Source organism: Xiphophorus couchianus, chromosome 12 (assembly GCF_001444195.1).
Source record: "Xiphophorus couchianus chromosome 12, X_couchianus-1.0, whole genome shotgun sequence".
Classification (NCBI taxonomy): domain Eukaryota; kingdom Metazoa; phylum Chordata; class Actinopteri; order Cyprinodontiformes; family Poeciliidae; genus Xiphophorus; species Xiphophorus couchianus.
In genome coordinates, this window is record NC_040239.1 from 83,220 (window position 1) to 103,847 (window position 20,628).

At 39.8% G+C, this 20,628-nt stretch overlaps 1 protein-coding gene and 1 long non-coding RNA gene across 7 annotated transcripts in view; one reads left to right on the top strand and one right to left on the bottom strand.

Moving 5' to 3' along the window:
• The window catches only part of rad17 (RAD17 checkpoint clamp loader component), a 53,456-nt gene that overhangs the window by 23,156 nt on the left and 9,672 nt on the right, over window positions 1–20,628 (bottom strand). For all 6 annotated transcript variants that reach the window (XR_003597682.1, XR_003597681.1, XM_028034946.1 and 3 more), the window contains exons 5-8: window positions 18,236–18,310; window positions 14,304–14,442; window positions 12,828–12,964; window positions 519–571 (exon numbers count right to left, since the gene is read on the bottom strand). Coding sequence is in view for 4 of the 6 variants with exons in the window: in XM_028034946.1 (XP_027890747.1) it covers window positions 519–571; window positions 12,828–12,964; window positions 14,304–14,442; window positions 18,236–18,310 (404 nt within the window). In the remaining 2 variants the exon portion in view is untranslated. The remainder of the gene's footprint in view (window positions 1–518; window positions 572–12,827; window positions 12,965–14,303; window positions 14,443–18,235; window positions 18,311–20,628) is intronic.
• LOC114155183 (uncharacterized) lies at window positions 3,308–7,263 on the top strand. Its single transcript, XR_003597687.1, has 3 exons — window positions 3,308–3,415; window positions 3,650–5,377; window positions 5,733–7,263. It is a non-coding gene; the product is annotated as an uncharacterized LOC114155183 (long non-coding RNA).

Sequence of the window (20,628 nt, forward strand, 5' to 3'; positions counted from 1 at the left end):
GGTGTTGCTGGTCTGTTGATTTGGAGCGCAGAGTATTTAAGTCTGGCTGTCTCCACCTTTGGCGTCCGCTCTGCCGCTTGACGCTTGTGGTGTTTAGTTGCCAGGCCTCAGCTCTCCTCCTATTGCATTTGTTTCTTTGTTTTTGCATTTCAACACTTTCATATGCACTCACACAACACATCCAACCATTTGCATTACACCGCTGATACTGACATCCACAATCCATTGTAGTTTTTGTTAATAAATATTCCTTTTTATGTACTTTAACCACTGCATGGCCTCCTGTTTTGTTGTGACTTTGAGCCAGTCGTAACAATTACAGTAGTAAATGACAACACAAATTTTTAATTTAGCTTTTAAAGGAAGATGTTTGTAAATAATCTCAGAAAAAAAACCCTACATAGCCCTGTGTGAAAAGTTGATTGCTGCCCCCTCCCCATTAAAACGTAACTGTTGTTTATCACACCCGAGTTCACTACCTCTAAACACACACCGGCCTGATTACTGCCAGAACTCACCTCAAGGTGTCATGAAAGCTGCAAGGCTGTCTGTAGAACTGGTTTGGAAAATCCTGGAAAGAACAAATATGAAGGAAAAGTGAAGGGATGCAAAGCTTCGTGTTGAAAAATATATGACATAAACACTTTTCTTGACAATGTGAGAGAGTCAGAACATGCAGTTGGAGTAGAAAAAATATGTATTGATAAGCAGAAGGAACGTGTTAGTGCATAAAAGAGAGACTGACAATAACAATAATGATAACATTTCCAATTATGTAAAATCAATTGGAATGTGGACTTTGATACTAAAACATTATAGTGACATACAGATCTTATTAGTATTTTAAGATGGCAAACTGTACCAACTGTATCCAGAAGATACAGGTCAGGTCAGATTTCCTTCACCAAAGTGAGAAAATGACAGTTCAAATGACAGAAGCCTAATTGACTTCATTGTGGAAAGAAACTATCTAGAAAATGTGGGAATAAATGAAACTTCAAAAACTTCAATATGTTCAAAAACATATTTAGTCTGATTAAAAACCAACATCTCAACCAGTATATTTCCCCGTAAATATTTGGGTTTTGTAAGATTTTTCTTTTATGTTCTGGCTTAGCAGTCAGGCAAACAGTATTGTGAGTCTGTTTACCTTGTTCTGTCAGGTTAGATTTCCTCCACCAAAGTGAGAAATGACAGTTCGCCTTGTTGCCTAATTGACTTCATTGTGGAAAGAATCATATGTTTAAGGTTGACAGACTACCACCAAGACGGTTGATGACGAGAGGGTAACTGCAACAAACTATTACAACAATTCCATGGTGGCCCACACAGATGCAGCAGCTTGGAGCTCCTCTCATTGTCTGTGTTTTTTATGGTCTCCTTTTTTCTAATATGGGTAGGATCACCTGCAGTCAACAAGATCTTTTCCGCATTGGATTATGGAGCAAACAGTACATAACCGAGGACTTTATAGATATGCACAACATACTGCTGAACATGGATCACAATCCAGTCTTTTCGTAGATCCATCCATCCTAATGTTCATGCAAAAGAGGTGGCAAAATGAAAGAAAAAAGCGGGGATGCCAGGCTGGTGTCTTGGCACAATTACAGAGAGGGTCAAGCTTCAGTTGGCAGCAAACGGACTGGTACTCGACAGTTGCAATTTGCTGATCACAGAGACCTGCATCTGTGAACAACAGTTGGTGCACAAATGCCACAGTTATTGACAGGCATTGCTCAGCTGACCTGGAATCTATGACCGTTAGATGCAGGCTGTTTTACCTTCCCTGTGAGTTTACCGTTGTGATGGTGACTGCTGTATGCATTCCACCCAGTGCTAATACCAATAGAGCTCATTTGAAAGACGCTTTCAGCTGACAACAGAACAACCACCCAGAGGCAGTGCATGTGGTTGCGGGTGATTTTAACCATGCTGATGTGAAAGTCTGATATATCTGTGACCTTATATGTGGAAGTTATTCCACCTTGATGTTTCATGGGAAATAGATTTTGACACTTAGTCATGCCAACATGCTTTGATGTACGAAAATCCTTTGATAGCTTTTGGCCTTCAATGCCTCAAGAGTGTGCTGAGTGAATTTGAAGTCTGTCTCTCAAAAACTGTAGGACGAGTTTGATCAGATATGAAGTCTATGAAAAAAAGAGAAGACGGCAGCTTTTATCCAAATTGGCCGACTTGCTGCTGGGTTAGGACCATGGCTCCAAGAGACTTTATTATAGAACCTGACAAGATACCAGTGACGTGCGGTCAGGGGAGGCAAGTGAAGCAGAGCCTCCTCTGTCATAACGAAAAAAAATAATGATAAAATAATTTATATCGCTATTTTCAACCTGTGGTTTGTACTGTAAAGCAGTGGTCCCCAACCACCGGCCGCGGACCAATTGGTACTGGGCCGCGCAAGAAATAATGAACTACTTCCAGATGTTTAATTTTGAAAATCCTAAACCGGATTTTACCGGTTACGTCTTGCGCGTCAAAATTGAGCCAACTTGCAGCAGAATGAGTAACAAAACAACATCGGAGCAGTGCGCGCGCCCCCCCGCCCCGAACAACAGCATCGGACTCGATACTTATGACGCGCACTAACCCCCCCCCCCCACACTCCCCGGTCCGCAGCAAAATTGTGAAGGGCTAACCGGTCCGCGCGACTAAAAAGGTTGGGGACCGCTTCTGTAAAGTATTTATTTTTTATTTAGCTTAACCAATTCTGATTATTTTTTCTTCAAAATCGCTGAATTTTCCCAGTCAAATGCTCAGAAGCGAAGCCGGTGAGGCAGCAGCGAGTTGAGCCTCACCTGGGATTGATCAACCTCTCACTAACTGCACTGGCTGCCATTCTATGGTAGCATGCTCGTCCTGTCTGTGTGTCGCCAATAAAATGGCTAAAAAACATTTAATGTATGAACTGATTTTTCATAATTTAGTTTATGTATATAATGTCCAGTGTTTTTTGTCACCAACTGTGTGTGTAACGTGTTTCATGTGCTGAGGAGCGATCAGAGAACAGATTTGAGGTGAGGCAGGCAGTTCCCTTGCCTCAAGGCAGGGGGCGCTCATGATCCCAGACATTGTGACTCCACAACTGCAGAGTAAGAGACAGTAACAGTGAGCTAGCCATACAGTAAAGTGCAGCAATATATTTAGAGTTTTCTCCTCGTACCACAGCAATCACTTATAAATATTCGCAAAATAAACATTAAGCCTAAAACCATACTACTGCAACAGACTGAATGTTCTGCTCTTTTATGTGGGAAATATCTGGGTGTTTTTTTAGGGGCGTTGTCAGTTGCTATGGCAACGAGTCTGTGTGTAGCCTGGCCAATCCAGAGAGCGAGAAAGATGTGGTTTTGAGTTGAACTTCAATGGGTTTTCTCTTTGCTGTAGAGCACAGGTGTGAAATTCCAGTCCTCAAGGGCTGGTGTCCTGCAGTATTTAGATGTGCCACAAGTACAAAACACTGGAATGAAATGGCTTAATTACCTCCTCCTTGTGTGGATAAGTTCTCCAGAGCCTTGCTAATGACCTAATTATTCTTTTCAGGTGTGGTGCAGCAGAGGCAAATCTAAAAGTTGCAGGACACTGGCCCTTGAGGACTGGAGTTTGACACCCCTGCTGTAGACCATAGCATGAAATTAATAATATCTACATGTCCAAGTTTGATTGAGTAACGGAATTATTCTACGGCAACAGCGCAGCTATGGATGACATGTAAAAGAATTGTCTTTTTGCCCTCCAGCGTTGTCCGCATGCACAAAATTTCCTTATGTAAACAATAACATGCAGGGGGTCTATATTTGTATATCTGATTATGATTAAGTCAGTGCCTCACCAGCTATGAACCCCACCACACGCAACTGCAAGATACACAAGTGTACTAAGTTTCATAACTCTGGATTAAAGCATGGCTTGGGGCTGATCATTTAAAATATTCTAGGGAGCGCTTTGCATAAGCGACACACTTTGGGTGTCACTGTCTCCCAGATGGACCGTCTCGTTGCAAAGAAACAAGCTCAGGGCTCCCATTAATTTGTCGTTATCGTGAGTTAAAATTTTCATGAAAGTAAAATGTTCGTTTTGTGGCGCATCTGTACCTTATTTTGAAGGGATGTAGAAATAGTACCATAGCGACCAGAGTCAGAGAGCGTTAGGGCAGTGGTCGAGACGGGAGGAGTAGAGCTTATGAGTCTTGGGTCTGGTTCACACGGTACAATTTAAGGATTGAGGGCCGATTTTTCAAACCTCTGTGACCACAGAGCCGATAAAAGTCCAACAGGTTCGATCAGTTTGTGGTGTCCAGCCACACGGCAGGAGCAACACACCACACACGAAGCGATGTCACTCACGAACATCCCGATTCCAGAAGAAAATCCTCTAAAACCCCCAACATACCATACGGGAATTTAGAATTAACAAACACAGAGGACAATGTAGAAGCAGTAGTGATAGTTTGTGGACTCATTTTAAGCGAGCTAGTGTCAGCATTAAGCACTGACTGAATGAATAGCCTTATCGTTATAACTAGATTATGTCAGGTTAATTGATAGCTGAAAAGTTACCGGGTTTATCGACTGTGGTACCAATTTCGCTTCAGTTCCTCTCATCATTTCTGTTGATATTCCTTGTACAAAATGCTGAATAAACATTCACACTGTTTCCACATATCATCTCCAATGTCCACCTGACTCTCTGTTGCTCGATGTCAGCTGTTTGGGATTCCCGTCTGTGCTTAGGTCACCGCGCTTTCTGATTGGCTACCTGTCACATTCAACAGGTTGCGTTCTCGCTCCCAGTCAGGGAAAACCCCCACAGGCTGCGATAGTCAGGCCAAGACAATCAAACATGTTGAATATGCCCGATTTTAGATCGGAGCGGTCCCGACGTTCTACATAACACACCCCACTGTGGGATGATGGGTCACGATTATTACAAATGACAACAAGACTGTCATAAGGAGAAAATTAGGGCAAAAAACTGAAAATCGTGCCATGTGAACTAGGCTTTAGCAGGCACACCAACATACAGTTCACCCCACAATCTTCCCTCCCCCCCGGACTGCAGTAAAATTGCCTGGTCCACGGTGATAAAAAGGTTGGGGACCACCGCTGTAGGGCACCTGATGATCAATCACTGAAAGTTTGGTGCCTCTGTGAGCTTTTGTTGTAGGAGATGTAACAGGTTCATGTCTCATAGCGAGTAGGCAAACTATGACCCCTGGCAACACCCCTTCTGCATGCACAAAAGTTCTGGAGGGAAAAGGTACCAGAAGTGGAGTCAACTGAGCAAAGACCCTGCCATCACGTTTTAGCTGAGAACAATATTCTACTTTTATTGTCACTTCGAGGTGAAAATTTCGGTAATAAAACCGAGTGAAATAATACCTCCAAAAGGATCCAAGACGAGACCGGATGAGGAGTTTGTATCGCTCACTCAAGTGAAAGAGTTACTGACCCAGCAGAAGGAAATGTTACTTCAACAACAGGACAATTTAAAAGTTTTGTTAAAATCATTATGGACACTACAAGCACCAAATTGGATAAGCTGAGAAGTGCATGACATTAAATCCAGCCTGCAATTTACACAGAAAGATGTGGATGATGTCAGAGCATAGAGCGTTAAGCACGGCAAATGCGGCAGTCGGATGTATTTAAAGTTTGTGGCAGCCTGTTGGCAACCACCAATAAGAGGGAGTACCTGGAGGGACAATCAAGGACAAAAAATCTGGTTATCAATGGAATTGCTGAGTCACCAAACGAGACTTGTGTTGAGACAGAGGAAAAAGTGAAGACAATTCTGTCTGAAAAGTTAAACCTACAACATGAGGTTGAGATGGAGAGAGCTCACCGCACTGGGAAAGTTGGAACTTAGAGGAGACAGACTGGACGATTGTCGTCAAATTCCTGAGGTACAAGGTAATATAGTACCTGAGAAAACCTTTTGATGCTCTCTGTCTCGTCTCAGACTCGGCCACATTTGGTCTCGGTCATTGAGGACTCGGGGATTTTATTTCAAGACCAGCCGAGACCACAACTGTGGAAATGTCCCTAAATTGTCAGCATATTGTCCAGTTTATATTTGTCAACATTCTTGTTTTCACTGAATGCAAAACATATCGATTCAAATCGAAGCAATAACGTGACTTACTAATTACGCGTTTTTGTTACCGCTGCCACTCGTTGCCTTCCCCTTTAATTTGCACGAGGCACTCTGAGACAGTGTGCAGTTTTTGTCTCGGAGTGGGAGAGGATGCCCAGCTAATCGTAACAAATTTAGATTGTAACACAGAGATTGAGGCAAAGCAGGAGACATAAGAATTCGAATTGATAATTATAATTTATTTCAGCCCTAAGTATTTAATATCTAGGTGTTTTTATGAGAATGTGGATCTTTCAGATCAATATGAGAAGCAGTTTTTATCATATTTCACATTTTATTGTATCATGTAGTGTGCGGCGCCGGTCTTGGTCTTGACTCCGTCTCGACTTCCCTTGGTCTTGATCTGACTTCGTCTTGGACCCTAAAAGTCTTGGTCTTGTCTGGATTTCGATGCACTTGGTCTTGACTTGGCTTTGGGTTAGATGGTTTTGTCTACAACCAGTCACCAGGTGACTGGTACAAGGACAGATCATCTATTCTGCAGCGCACCAAGGCAGTTAAGGGATCGAAAATCTTCATTAAGGAGGACTTCACAAATGCTGTAAGGAAGAGGAGGGGGGAACTGATGCCGGATTTACGAGCAGCTCACCAAAGAGGGGATATTGCTCATCTCCACTATAAGTTGATTACCCATCTCCGTTCGAGTACCCCAAAATGCAGTCTGCACCCAGCAAAGCCATTCATTATCCAGATATACAAATATTATCATGGCACAAAGCACAGCTGACGCGTACCCTAGATGGAAAAACTTGCTACGGATCACTGATTATGAGGATGTGGAACTCACTACATTTCAGTACAAAGCCCATCATCAGCAAGATATTGAAAATGACATTGATCCTGATAGTTTTTTTTACAGGTATCAACGACAGTTGTCACTATTACACTGATGAGTAGTTTAACAGCAGCATTAAAACTGAACAGAAGCTTTCAATAATTCACTTTAATAGCAGATGCTTGCATGCAAATTTCTACAAAATCAAACAGTACCTCTAACAACTGTCACAGACTTTTAATATCATTGCATGATCAGAAACGTGGCAGTGAAAAGGGCATGGACTTTGAAATTGATGGTTACGAAATGGTCTGTAAAAACAGAGAAAACAAAAATGGGGGTGGTGTAACTCTTTTTGTAAAAAGAATATTAATTATAAGATGATAGAAACAATGTCAACTGCCATGGATAACATTTTTTAATGTATGACTATAAAAATACTCATGGAAAAAAAGAACAATATCTTTGAGTTGCATTTTTAGACATAACTGATTGTTTACCAGTGTTTACAGTCTATGATTGTAACTGCAAAAAACAGATCAAAACATCAGATCACAGTACAGATGGGTTAAGTCAAAAGATTGATTGAAGGTCCTAGAAGCTGATTTACTGACATATGACTGGGGATTCATTTATAGAACTATACAAATTCAGCATATGAAGAATTTTTAAGAATATTTAGATTATTATATGATCAAAACTGTCCAGTTAAGGAACAGCAGAGGAAAAGCAGGCAAAAAATGAGCAGTAGATTACAAAAGGAAGCAAAATGCATGCAAAAAGATAAACTTTTTATGGAATTTATAAAACACACTGAATCAGAAAATAAATATAAAAAAGATAAAAATACGTTAACTAACATTATAAAGTCATGTAAAAAGGAATATTATTATAAATTATTGGATAGTAATAAAAATAATACTAAGGAGACATGGAATATTTTAACTGGTGTTATCAGGAAAACTTCCAACAGTAACAATTATCCGCAGTATTTTTTAGATAATGACCAGAATATTACCAATATAAAGAACGTTGTAAATAAATTCAATAGTTATTTTGTGAATATAGGACCTCACTTAGCAGAAAAAACACCTGAGATAAAAACAGCCACTCATCTAAATTATGTTGAGAATAATACAAGTTCAATTCATCTTAACTCCATACAACAAAATCACTGATATTATGAATAAATATAAAAGTAAAGCATCCACTGACAGTGATGATCTAGACATGAAAACAACTAAAAGGGTAGTTGAGGGGATCTCTAAACCATTAACTTACATTTGTAATTTATTATTCCAAATGGGACAATTTCCCAACAAAATGAAAATAGCAAAGATTAAACCAATGTATAAAACTGGCAATAATCACCTCTTCACAAATTAAGGGCCTGTTTCTCTTCTCCCTCAATTCTCTAAAATTCTAGAAAAACTTTTTAAGAGACTAAAAATAGACAAACATGCACGACTCAACAGTGATCAATACGAATTCAGAGCAAATCGGTCAACATCACTAATTGTAACTGACTTAATAAAAGACATTACCAATACAACAGATAGTAAGAAATTAGCTTTAGGGGTATTCATAGATCTAAAGAAAGCTTTTGATACAATAAATTAAGAAATTAGAACATTATGGAATTCGGGGAGTAATTTTGAACTGGATGAGGATTTATTTAAAGAGCAGAAAACAATTTGTGAAGATTGGAGATATTGAATCTGATTGTCTGGAGATTGTGTGTGGGGAACCTCAAGGGTCAGAACTGGGACAAGTTTGATTTAATTTGTATATAAATGACATAAGCAAAGTGGGGTGGGAGGAGCCCCCGCCCCTTTAATACTTGATGTCCCCATTGCCCTTTTTGAGTTTTTTTTCTTTCTTAATTTTCTTATTTATTTATCTAAATAAATAGATAGGCAGGAAGCCTGCTTGTGCACCTCAACAGTAATATTTAGCTAAATATAACAATTTAGCAAAATAAATCAGTCTGGCTGCTTTCAGTCTAAAAATGACTGAGGATTCTCAGTTTCTCTGGCTCCATGTTGTTCAGACACCGGAGCCATGGTGAGGAGGAGGGGGCAGAACTGAGCCCTCTAACTATCAAATTATGGGCAAGAACTTTTTTTTTAAAAAAAACATAGACTTGCTTGTGAATAAAACCGTAGGTCTGGTGTGGAAGTTAGAAAAACTGTTTCTGTTTATTTTTGTAATTGTCCTTGTAATAGCTGGAAAGCCCCCTCCAATCCCCCCAACACAGATGATTTAGCTGCAGAGAAAACTTCTGACTTTAATTTTATCAGGCTGCCCCAGTGCTGGACTAAATGCCCAGTTCGCTGCAGGCAGCCTGAGTCGGTCCCATCGCTGTGGGTCAGAATCAGATATCCTGATATAGAGAAACGGTACTGTGTCTGTCACAACAACGCACTTCAAAGCCCCGGTACCGCCTGGTACCGCCAGCTCACTGTTCGCTCTCTGCTTCACCTTAACATTACTACCAGGCGGTTCACACCCCTGCTGACGGGTCCTGGCCTGGAGGTGAGCGGTTGTGAATAGCCTAACCCTACCCTAACCCTAAACTGCTAATGAAAAGATTTGGCTTATAGCATTTGGAGCTCACAAAATATCACACAAACATCAGCAAAACTACTGTACCAACTATTTGGACTGCAGCGAAAGCCAAACATCCCACAATGAAATAAATCAAGATGTCCCAAAAGCATCAGGGGACTGGCATAGGGCCTACCGGGAGACTCCAGGTAGATTCCTGCTGTGATGTATTTGTGCAGCTCACACACAAAAATTACACCATATTGTAACCATGACAACACAACAATCAAACTGTAAAGATGATTCTTTGCACTTTTACAAACTTCCTAATTAAATCCTAAATGTACTATTTTTTTCTCAGCTGAATGCATTAAATAAAATATTAACCAATGGCTGCAGCAGATGTTATCTGCCGTCCCTCTGGAAAAGATTACATATGCATTAAAGGGCAAACAGGATTTGTTTGAGTTCATCTGGAATCCCTTCATTATGTATATCAAGGACCTGAACGTCTCGGATGGCAGTACAAGTGACTGAAGAACATGTTAACTGCAGTTCCCAAAGACAATTCTATCAGAGGACCTACACTGTTGAATTTAATATCTCAATATAAAGATGATTTGTGGATTATGTGATGGGTTGCATTAGAAGCAGGCTTGTGAGAGGCATTTTCTTGTTTTTTTGTTTGTATTTTATTTTTGACTTGTACAGTACTACTATTACTACTACTGCTGTCATACTTTGCAAAATGTTCAAGCTGTTTGTCTAAACTGCTAAAATTCCAATAAAGATATTTTGGGAAACAAACCAAACAAAACTACAGTCTCAGATCAACACAGCCCTCCAGCTCTGTCAGCAGCAGAAAGAGCAAGATTATACCTATTGGGGAAAACATAGACTACATTTGCTTTGCATTGTCCCGACATGATTACAATGATAGTATGATCTGATTAAATATTACATTCTTGATTAGCATAGGTTGTTGCTATGTTGTACAATGTTTTAAAATCTTGTTCAATGTGCCCCTTTTTAACTTTGAGCCCCTGCCCCTCCAAAGGTCTCTGCACGGCCCTGTATTAAACATTTACAGAACAAACTAAGTAGTAGCATATTAGTCTTGGCTAAAGCTGAATAATAAATAATAAATCACTTAATATTCTATATAGCGCTCTGATTTTGCCATATTTAACATATTGTTCAGAAGTGTGGGGAATTAATTACAAAAGCTCTTTATAACCACTAAGTATCCTACAGCAATCAGCCATTGGAATCCTCCATAATGTTGGTTATTATGAGCACACAAACCCATTATTCTTAAAATCTAGAATTCTTAAATTTGAAGATCTGGTGGAATTTAAAATTGCTCAAATTATGTTTAAGACATCAAATAAACTGCTACCTGAGAACGTACAGAGCATATTTTTTGAAAGAGAAGTAGGATATAACTTAAGGGCTTACTCAAACGTAATTAGCCATAATATACGCACAACAAGAAAGAGATTTTGTATTTAAATTCATGGTGTAAAATTATGGAGTAAGTTAAGAGAGTTAAAGCAAAGTCAAAATTTAATAGAATTTAAAAGGAAACATAAGGAGGTCAATCTCAAGATATAGAAATATGGGTGAGAAACAGCACCATTGTGTATATGTAAATTGAGGCTAACACATATGAGTGAGTGTGTATGGATGTACTTAGACATATGTAAACCAGATACAATAGAAAATTAATTAACTTATGTTTATTTTTATTTTTTATTTTATTTAATAATGAGGATCCAATTTGAAAATATTGCACGAGTTTTGGGGGTAGAAAAAATAAAATAAGATCCTAATGTAGCTACCTAGCAAGGTGAACCGTCAGACAAGTCTTCTGCATGTTGGTGTGCTTGCTAAAGCCTAGGTCATGTGGCACCATTTAAAAAATGTTGCCCCGATATTCCCCTTACGACAACGTGGATTTTCCTTAAAAGCATTAAGTGGAAACCCAGAACCTCTAGCTATTCACAATACAGGTGACCAATTACTGGACCAAATTTCATTCCAAAAAAAAATTAAGCATAGACATTTTAGAAAGGTATTCCAAATGTGCCATTTTTGGACATTTTGGCACCATGAGAGCAATTACAATTTTCTCTCTCTTTTTCTCATTTATTTACTTTTTTCCCCCCAACCTATATCTTGCTGTAAATATTATTTGCAATTAATAACCGATTTTTTAAACAATATAAGAGTGAATTACTACTAAAAAGCACAGTCCTGGGCACTCTGGTTATAAAAGCATTGAGCATTGAGTCGGAAAACCAAACCTACAGGGCAGATTTTCTGCAGCCCATTGGTTGATTTGGATGACTGACACATCTAACAGCCAATAGAATTAGGGAGATTACAAAATCCCATAGCAACATCATTCATTGCTCCAGCTGTGTGCTAACAAAAGAAGTGTTTGAGTATATAGGCAGTATCCATGGAGACAGAAAAGTTGAAAATAGTGAGAAATCACATCAGTGTGACACAAGGACAATAGATTACAGTACCAGAGTGGAAATATTTACTCTAACATGGATTATGACCTCGACACAAAAAAGGTAGGACTGAATTTATGTTTTCAGCTTTGTGAAATTAGCTGTTTTTTTGTCTTAGGCTGGTGGTTCAGTGAGTTTTGCACATAGCATGGTGATTCTGGTATTGTTGGAAACAGCAGAGTCTGGGTGTGAGTCATTAGCATCTAATTAGAGCCTAATTATATTTTAAAAAAATAAAAAATGCTTAGTACTGAGCTGGGTGTTAAGGTAGAAAATTTTGTTATCATTTAGATGAGCTTTTGCTCTTTACATAGATATGCAATATGCCTATATTGATTATTGTATAGCATATGCTTAGATTGATCTTGTTAGCAGAAGTGCTGCAGGACCCAATATTGGGTCTGTTAATTAGTATATATGTAAAACCATGACACACAGTATTTCAATATTCTTAAACCTTTTTAGGGGAAACACTGTGTTCTTATTTATTAATATTGATACTCATCTGTTGCTTGACAGAAATGACGAGTAACAGACTTGTCCCACCCATCCTCTTTTAAGCTTTGTGTGCTTTAGATTGGAAAGTGTAATAAGTGTTTCAATTTCCCAATTACTGCTGATCTGAAATTGAGAAAACAAAACCCACTAAAAAATTTTAACTTTATAGAATGCTTATTTTACTTTGAAATTATTGTCATTGTTAAAGTTTGCCTAACACCTACTTTCAAAATCTCGCACTGTGTCAAAGAATACTAAAACAAAGTAGAAACAGACAACCTGAAGCAAGTTGAAGATACTGTACATACCTCCACCAGGATGAGCTTTATCTCTGCAGCACCTCTTTCACCTTTCATTTTCAGGCATTTGTACTTGTTAACTCTCAGAAGAAACTCCTGAAATTGTGCCAACTGAGAGCTACAAGACAAGCCTTGTGATCTCCATTCTGCAGGAGAAAGATGAACTGTTCTTAGAACCAGCGTCACAGTACAAAGCAAACGCATGCTACCATGGATATTATTTAGAATTAGCATCCATACACGCAAGAAATTAAACTCCTTCATATATTCTGAAAGCCTATATGAAAAGATTTGCTTTTCATATAACCTACTGAAAGGCAAATCAGTAGGTTATACAGATTTGCAAAGTAGTGAAAATGGTTCATATTCACTGCTGAAAAGCTCTACCTTTCATATGCACTAGTGAAAACTTTTCATACAAAGTAGCGAAAACCTTTTTTCTACTGCCATATTTTGAGGTGGTGGCTCTGAGGCTTTGGGAAAATCTACTGAAACCATTTTGTGAAGCGGGTACTCCGAGTCTTTTCGAAATCTTTTTAGACTAGTCTGGTGTGTTAGATGCTCATGATCGAAACTAGTTATGAGAGATGAAAAACTCCTAACAAAGGGAAAGTGTCTCCTCCAGCTTTTGAGCTCACTAGCTTTCAAACGGAGGAGGAAAAGGGCAGGGTTTGGTCCGTCAGGGTTTGGTCCGTCAGGGTTTCCCAAAATGTATTATAAGCCAGACTGTACTTGCCCCCATCCCACAGGGCTAAAAATAATTTTTTCTTTGTTTTTATATAAGCTGGATTACAAGTGTCCTTGTTGTGTTGAGCATTTTGCTGGCAGAGCAGAATCATTCCCAAAAGACGGGCTCATACTCTGTGTGTTTTTTTTTAAAGACCACCTTGATATACTAGTATTGTCTAATCTGCAAACCACCAATGTGTGGATTAAAAGATCAGCAATTGCTTCATAAATATTATGTAAAAGGATTAATGCATAAATACTGCAGTCATTCAGAATGCCATATTTATTAAATAAACCATCCGTGCTTGATTGAAAAACATCCACTACAAGGAGCTGTTATTCAATAAAGTATTAATAGTATTGAACATTGAAAGTATTGAACAAAAAATCAAGTGGCTGCAGAGACAAAGAGCCATAGCAGAACCAAAGCATGGCACTCAGAACAAAGTCATCAGTCAGAAAAATGTGTAAGTTAGATAGTTAAGAACATATTTATTTATACCTCTGGCAGAGATTTAAAAAATTTTTATTCAACCAAAATTTTTGGTTCATAAAGAATACGATAAATATATAAAATGATATAAAATGGTGTAAGAGAAATATATATTTTTTAAAATATCTAATTGTTAAGACTTATTTCATTGTTTTCTTTTAAAGAGAGAAATGACTAAGCCCTTCTCAATAGACAAAATCGTATTAACAGTAGAGCAATCAAACCCTTCTTATTAATCTTAAAACTGTGTGCTTATTCCTCACCAGACAAACTGCTCAAGTACGGTTCTGCACTTGCAGGGTTAGTCCATTCCTGAACTCTGACACCTAACTTTGTAGACAGAACTTGAACCGTCGCAGTTTTTCCAGAGCCCGATGGTCCTGTCAGTATCAAAATACCACCCTGGAACACAAAAAATAGTAATATTTATATAAATGCACAAACCTTCCAACTAAATTGTAGTATTCCCCATAAACATCTCTATGTTTATTATTGTGAATCACAAGTGTGAAAATTTAAAAGAAGCAAGCCACTACAAGCTTTTGCTCCTGAAGGAAGCTGAAGGCCCAGAGGTTAGCCCTCTGTCCGATATGAAGGAAGATGTCCCAAAGAGTATTAAAAGCATAGCGGGTCATCAGGCTTTACTTGCACCCCCGCCAGGCTAGGTGTTCAGAATTGTTCCTGAAATATGGATCTTTTACTTGATGTACTGAACAGGGCACGAAGTCAGGAGAGCACACCAATCACACCATCAGCATCTCTACGCGTTAGTTGCCTAGTGCACTGCCACGGCTGAGTCTCTGAAGTTTACCTCGGCACGCACCTCCTGTCACTCAAACAGGACACATAGCTCATCTGTATTGGCATTTATATCGAACCCCTGTGGGGACTCATGTTTTTTTGGGAGAATTCTTAATCAAAGTAGAAGTTAAGTTTAAAAGCCACAGTGTTTGCTCTGCTTGTGCAGCTCAATGTGAACCTGTCGAATCCACTGAGCTGAGTGCTGTGTGTGTCCTACCTTTTCTCTTACAGGGTGAGTCAGTCAGATGTAGCTCCAGCTGCAGGTCATCAGACTAATCAGGAGGTGCCTTTAAATATGCGCTGGATTCCTGTGGCGGATTCAACTGCATCCTCTGTCAGCTGAAGGAGGAACAGCTCATCCTGCTCTCTCTAGTCCATACTAATAACTTTGCCTATGAGTTATTTTAAAGTCACAGTTTTCATAATTATACTTACATTGTCGACATCATAACTGGATTACTTCCAACTGAAGGACTATGGGATTTTTTTACTTTGAACTTTAACTCTACTTTTTCCACTTCCAAGCTGAATCAGGGGAAGATGCCTCTGGCCGACCCTGGGGACATTAGCTCCAATCTGCAGAGGTCAACCCAGGTTCAACTCTACAAATGACTCAAAACAATGACCAGATCAGTATTATATGACAACTTCAGTCAATAGAAATGAAGATTCAACAGCTGGAGGTGAACTTTTACATAAATCCTGCCTGTGAAAGTAAAGCAACTCTTCCTCAAATCAACGGTGAGGTCATGAGCCTTGCACCAAATAGCTCACCGTGGAACTCTCTGGGAACTAAGCCGGAAAAAAGTCTCCCATTTGAAGGCGACTAACAGGGAGAACCTCTAACCTAGACGAATCAGCTGTGAGCCAAAACCCACCTTCAACTTCAACACCTGCTCCACTAAAGAAAAATAAACAAGCAGCTCCCACTCTGTGGGAATCCCACTGAAAAACAGATTTTCTGCAATTCAGCAGGAACCTCTCTGGGAAATCTTGCCGTCAAACAACAACAGGTATGGAGCAAGATCAATACATCAACCCCCCAAAGCGACTACCAGGAAAACAAAAGGTATGCCAAAAGTGCTCATTGTCAGAGATGAGACAGTAAATGGAATCAGTCATTTTTGCAATGCCAAGAAAACAAGAGTGATGTCCTTTAACAAAAAAACACTCTCTCTCACCACTGATCGAATGGATATTGAAACTCTAGTTGCACATGTTGGTGCTAATAATCTGGCAAAGCTAAGATCAGAGATTCTGAAAAAGGACTTTAGCACTCTTCTGAACACTATTGGAAATCTAAAAATGAAGTTATTTCTCACTGGTCAGATTCCATCAACTCGATGGGGAGACAAAAAATAATTCAGATTGCCACAACTGGCTGATTAAAACCTGCTCTGCAAGCTCAGTGACCTTCATTGATAACCTCTGGATGTATTGGCAGCGCTTTCACCTTCTTGGAAGAGGCGGACGCAATCTTAATAAACATGGGATAAAGCTACTCACTGGAAATCTTTTTCATTTTATCACAAGAACAACGTGATCCTGCAGAAGAACAGGCTCAAGGACATCTGATTAGGATGCAACCCTCCGCATATCAGGAACAAATTATTCCAAAAAACTGACAAAACATCAACTGGAGTCAGATCAAATGGTCTGTCCCCTCTTCCGCCTTCCCGCTACTTCAATGAAGTCACAAGACACCTCTGAAGAAATGTCTTCTCAGGACCTGAGCTTCTCAAATTTAGAGATGGAATGAACCAACAAGTTCTTCTCAGTACTTGTATTCTTAGTGCTCACACAGCAGACTTTAGTTCATTTAAGCCACCTGGCTCTGACTCCCCAGAGGATCCACCACTCTGCGTTTCTAAGGTCTGAAACCCAGACATTTTGTCCAAAACACTTGTTTTTCTCCAGAATGTGTCTGCCCCCCCAGGCATTGCAAAAGAGGACAGTACCTGTCTGAATCACTAAAAGAAAAATGACAAAAAACAGAAATACAAAATATAGCTGTTTCAATTCAAACCTCAGTCTCATCTCCTGTCTAAAGCAACTGGAAATTCAGAAGCTATCTGCCACCAAGTCACTTAAATTGGCTCTTTTAAACATAAGATTATTATCAGCTAAAGGTCTATTAGTAAATGACTTTATCACTGAGTATAATACTGATGTTATGTTTCTGACAAAAATAATTATAAAATAATTAAATAATAATAATTGTGGGAGATTTCAACATCCATGTTGACAATACATTGAAGATCTGCTGTTGTTGTATCAACCTTCCAGACATCTCAGGTCTTCCAGAACCAAACATGGAGAAGCAGCATTCAGCTTCTATGCACCACAAATCTGGAACAAACTTCCAGAAAACTGCTAAACAGCTGAAACACTGACTTCCTTTAAATCTAGACTAAAAACCCACCTGTTTAGAGTTGCTTTTCAAATATAATCAATGAAACAATCAATAATCTGATGTGTAATGATGGCATTTGACAAAATGTAACATTTCAATATTTGACTGTGTGTTCTATGATTTTGTATTTTTATGATGTAAAGCACTTTGAAATGTCTTGATGCTGAAATATGCTACACAAAAGAATTTTACTGATTGATTGATTGATTGATTGTGTGATTCCTCTTTCCTGTTGTGTACTCAAAATCCTTGTTCTCGGCCCGATATTTGTCAGAACCAATGCTGGTTCTCCCTGGTCTTGTTTTACCAAAGTCATTCCCGTCCCTCCTGGCTCGTCTTGATCTACCCTCCTTCGCTCCCTGCTCACTATCCTGATTCTTCTGCTCCGGATCCTTAACAACCTGCTCACCAGCCTGCCGCCCTCCACTCTCACTCATGCATGAAGACATCATTCAGAGAACACCATCCTCATATCGCTCCCCCGCTCGCAGTCTTGGTCTGAGGGGATAGAAGACCCTCCTTGGATTTCCCTCATCTTGGCCAACAGTAAGATCCACCTCCCTTGTGCCCACTTATTGATCTCCCACCCAGTCGCCTTATTTATTCACTCACCTTTTACTCCATCAGTGCAAACACTTTCTGGTCCTCATCTCCTACCATCATTTGTCCTGTCTGTTCCTGCTGCTGCAAATAAACTTCTTACTTATTTTAACCGTATCCGAGTTTGAAATTGTCGAATGCATCAGAGCCTGATATAACAAATATGACACAACCGCAAATATAACCTGCAGTTGCGCTTTCAGAGGTGTGTGTTGAGCGTTTCATGAGAATGAGATATCTTTGTGAACAAAGGATTACCTGTGGCGTTTGCCTTTACATCTCTCACACACTGCCCAATGCATGGCTCTGTGTCTGTGCTGCAGCTGATAAACATATATTCACTATCTTGTTATCCCTAATATTACATATCATTTTAGTTACCTTGGTTGCTTTTGTGTGGGTTCTCATCCATTTCTCAACTTCCTCAGTCTTCTTTTTGTGGACAGCAAGTTCACCCTGTACAAAGACAAAGCTATGTTATATGAGAGACATTTAATTTCTCATTTATGATGTTTGTGCTGAATTATTCCAGAAGCATACTGAATATAATCTCATAAATACACTATATATGTTAATAGTTCAGCAATGCAATAAAGGATAGAAATATCCCTTTTATTTTTCTAATAATTACTTTCTTTTAATTTGAGATTCTTGGCAGTATTTCTACTAGGAAAGCTAGGAAGCCACCGATAACAACTCTCTTTCTGGCTGATGTCCACTCACTGGATAACAAAGTGGATTTGTTACATCTGAGGCTGGCTAAGTGTTTTCACAGAGATGAAGAACTCTGTGAAAACACAGTTTTTTTTGCTGTTCTTTGCTTAAGAGAAAAGAACATCTGTTTTTTATTGTTTGTCTTTGGCATGTTGTTGTTTAACATGCCAAATCAATGGTCTTCAGTTATTCCGAGCTCTGAGAAATTATGACAGTGAAATGTCGACCGTACTATCAGTGGAGCTTCCTGCAGTGTTTGTCACCATTGTTTACATCCCGCAGGGTGCTCATGCTAACGAAGCATCAAAGGATATGTTTGACACTATTAGCTCACTGCAGATAAAAGACTCAGAAGGGTTTTATGTGGTTGCGGGGAACTTTATTAATGTGAAACTGACTGACATTCTGCTCAGTTTTTACCAACATGTCTCCTTTCCCCACATGGGGAGACAACAATCTGGATTGTGTGCTCACTAACATCATGGTGCATACAAAGATCTTCCTCGCCCTCATCTTGGCCTCTCCGACCACATCAGAGTGGCCTAGATGGGGTCTCTCAACCAGCAGGCAACTGGCACCATCCTGCTGGTGCCAACATATCATCCGCTGATGTGACGGATTAGGCCAACTAAGAAGACGGTTACTGTGTGGCCCAGGGATGCAGCCTGTGTGCTCCAGAGTTGTTTTCAGTGGAGAACAGAATACACTTCCTCTGTCCTGGGCTTCATCTCTAAGTATGCTGATGATGTCACCACTACCAAGACGGTAAACCATTACCCAAACCAGAAACCCTGGCTGAATGCTGAGGTGAGAGCTCTGCTGAAAGTTAGTTATGAAGTGTTCAGGACAGGTAAGGCATCAGCACTCTGGGACATGAGGACAGAACTGACTGCAGGCATTGTGAGGGCCAAAGTCACACACCAACCAAAAGCATTTCTATCGGTAGTCATGAGGTGCTTCAATAGGCTAGTCATGGCCCACATCAAGGATTTCATCAACGTCTCTGTGGACCCCCATCAGTATGCCTACAGGAAAAATCGCTAAATTGCTGATGCCATTTCATCGTTGCTCCACACAGTCCTCACCTACCTGGAAAGCTACATTTTTTACATCCGTCTACTCTTCCTGAATTTCTCTTTTACCTTCAAAACCATCATCCCCCAAACCCTGGTGCAGAAGCTCTCCTCTCTTGGACCAAGTCCAACACAGGGGAACTGGATACCTACAGACCTCCACAACAACATCTCCTCCTCCATCACCCTTAGCACTGGCTCAGCGCAGGGCTGCGTGCTGAGCCCCCTCCTCTTCACTCTGCTGATATATGACTGCTCAGCAAAACACCCCAGCTGTCATATAGTGAAGTTTGCCGATGACACAGCAGTAATGGGACACATCATGAACAGCAATGAGTCCAAAAACGTATACGAGGTGGAACACCTGATGCAGTGGCACAGAGAAAATAACCTCTGGATCAACGTGAAGAAGAACATGAAGATGGTGGTGGATTTCAGAAGGGACAAGGATCCTCTTCAGCAACTGAAGCCAGAAATCCCACAGGAGTTGAAATGGAGGCATCGTGGATGCAGAGCAGGAGCAAAGAGGAGAGAGAGAAGAGGGAAGATCAAACCATCTGTACCATCCACCGTAATGGGCAACGTGAAATTGTTAGCTAACAAGATGGAAGAACTTCAAGCCTTGACAAGGACTCAGGAAGAGTATAAGGAATGCAGTGAATTGTGTTTTATGGACACATGGCTACAGGATCATATTCCCGACTCCAACATCTCTCTTCCAGGTTTTGATTATATGAGCAGACAGATTTAAAGAGCAGCAGGAGAAGGGAGGTGGATTAGCAGTGTTTGTGAATGACAGATTATGTCATCCATAAGATGTTACTGTGAAAGTATTGTCTTTGCAGTCCAGACATTGATCTCTTGGAAGCAAGTTTCCTTCTATATTATTTACCAAGAGAGAACTAATGAAGTTCAGTCATGTGACCTCCATCTGGGTTTCCATCCCTATGAGGGCAGAGCCAGCTGCTGTCTGTCAAAGAATAAACG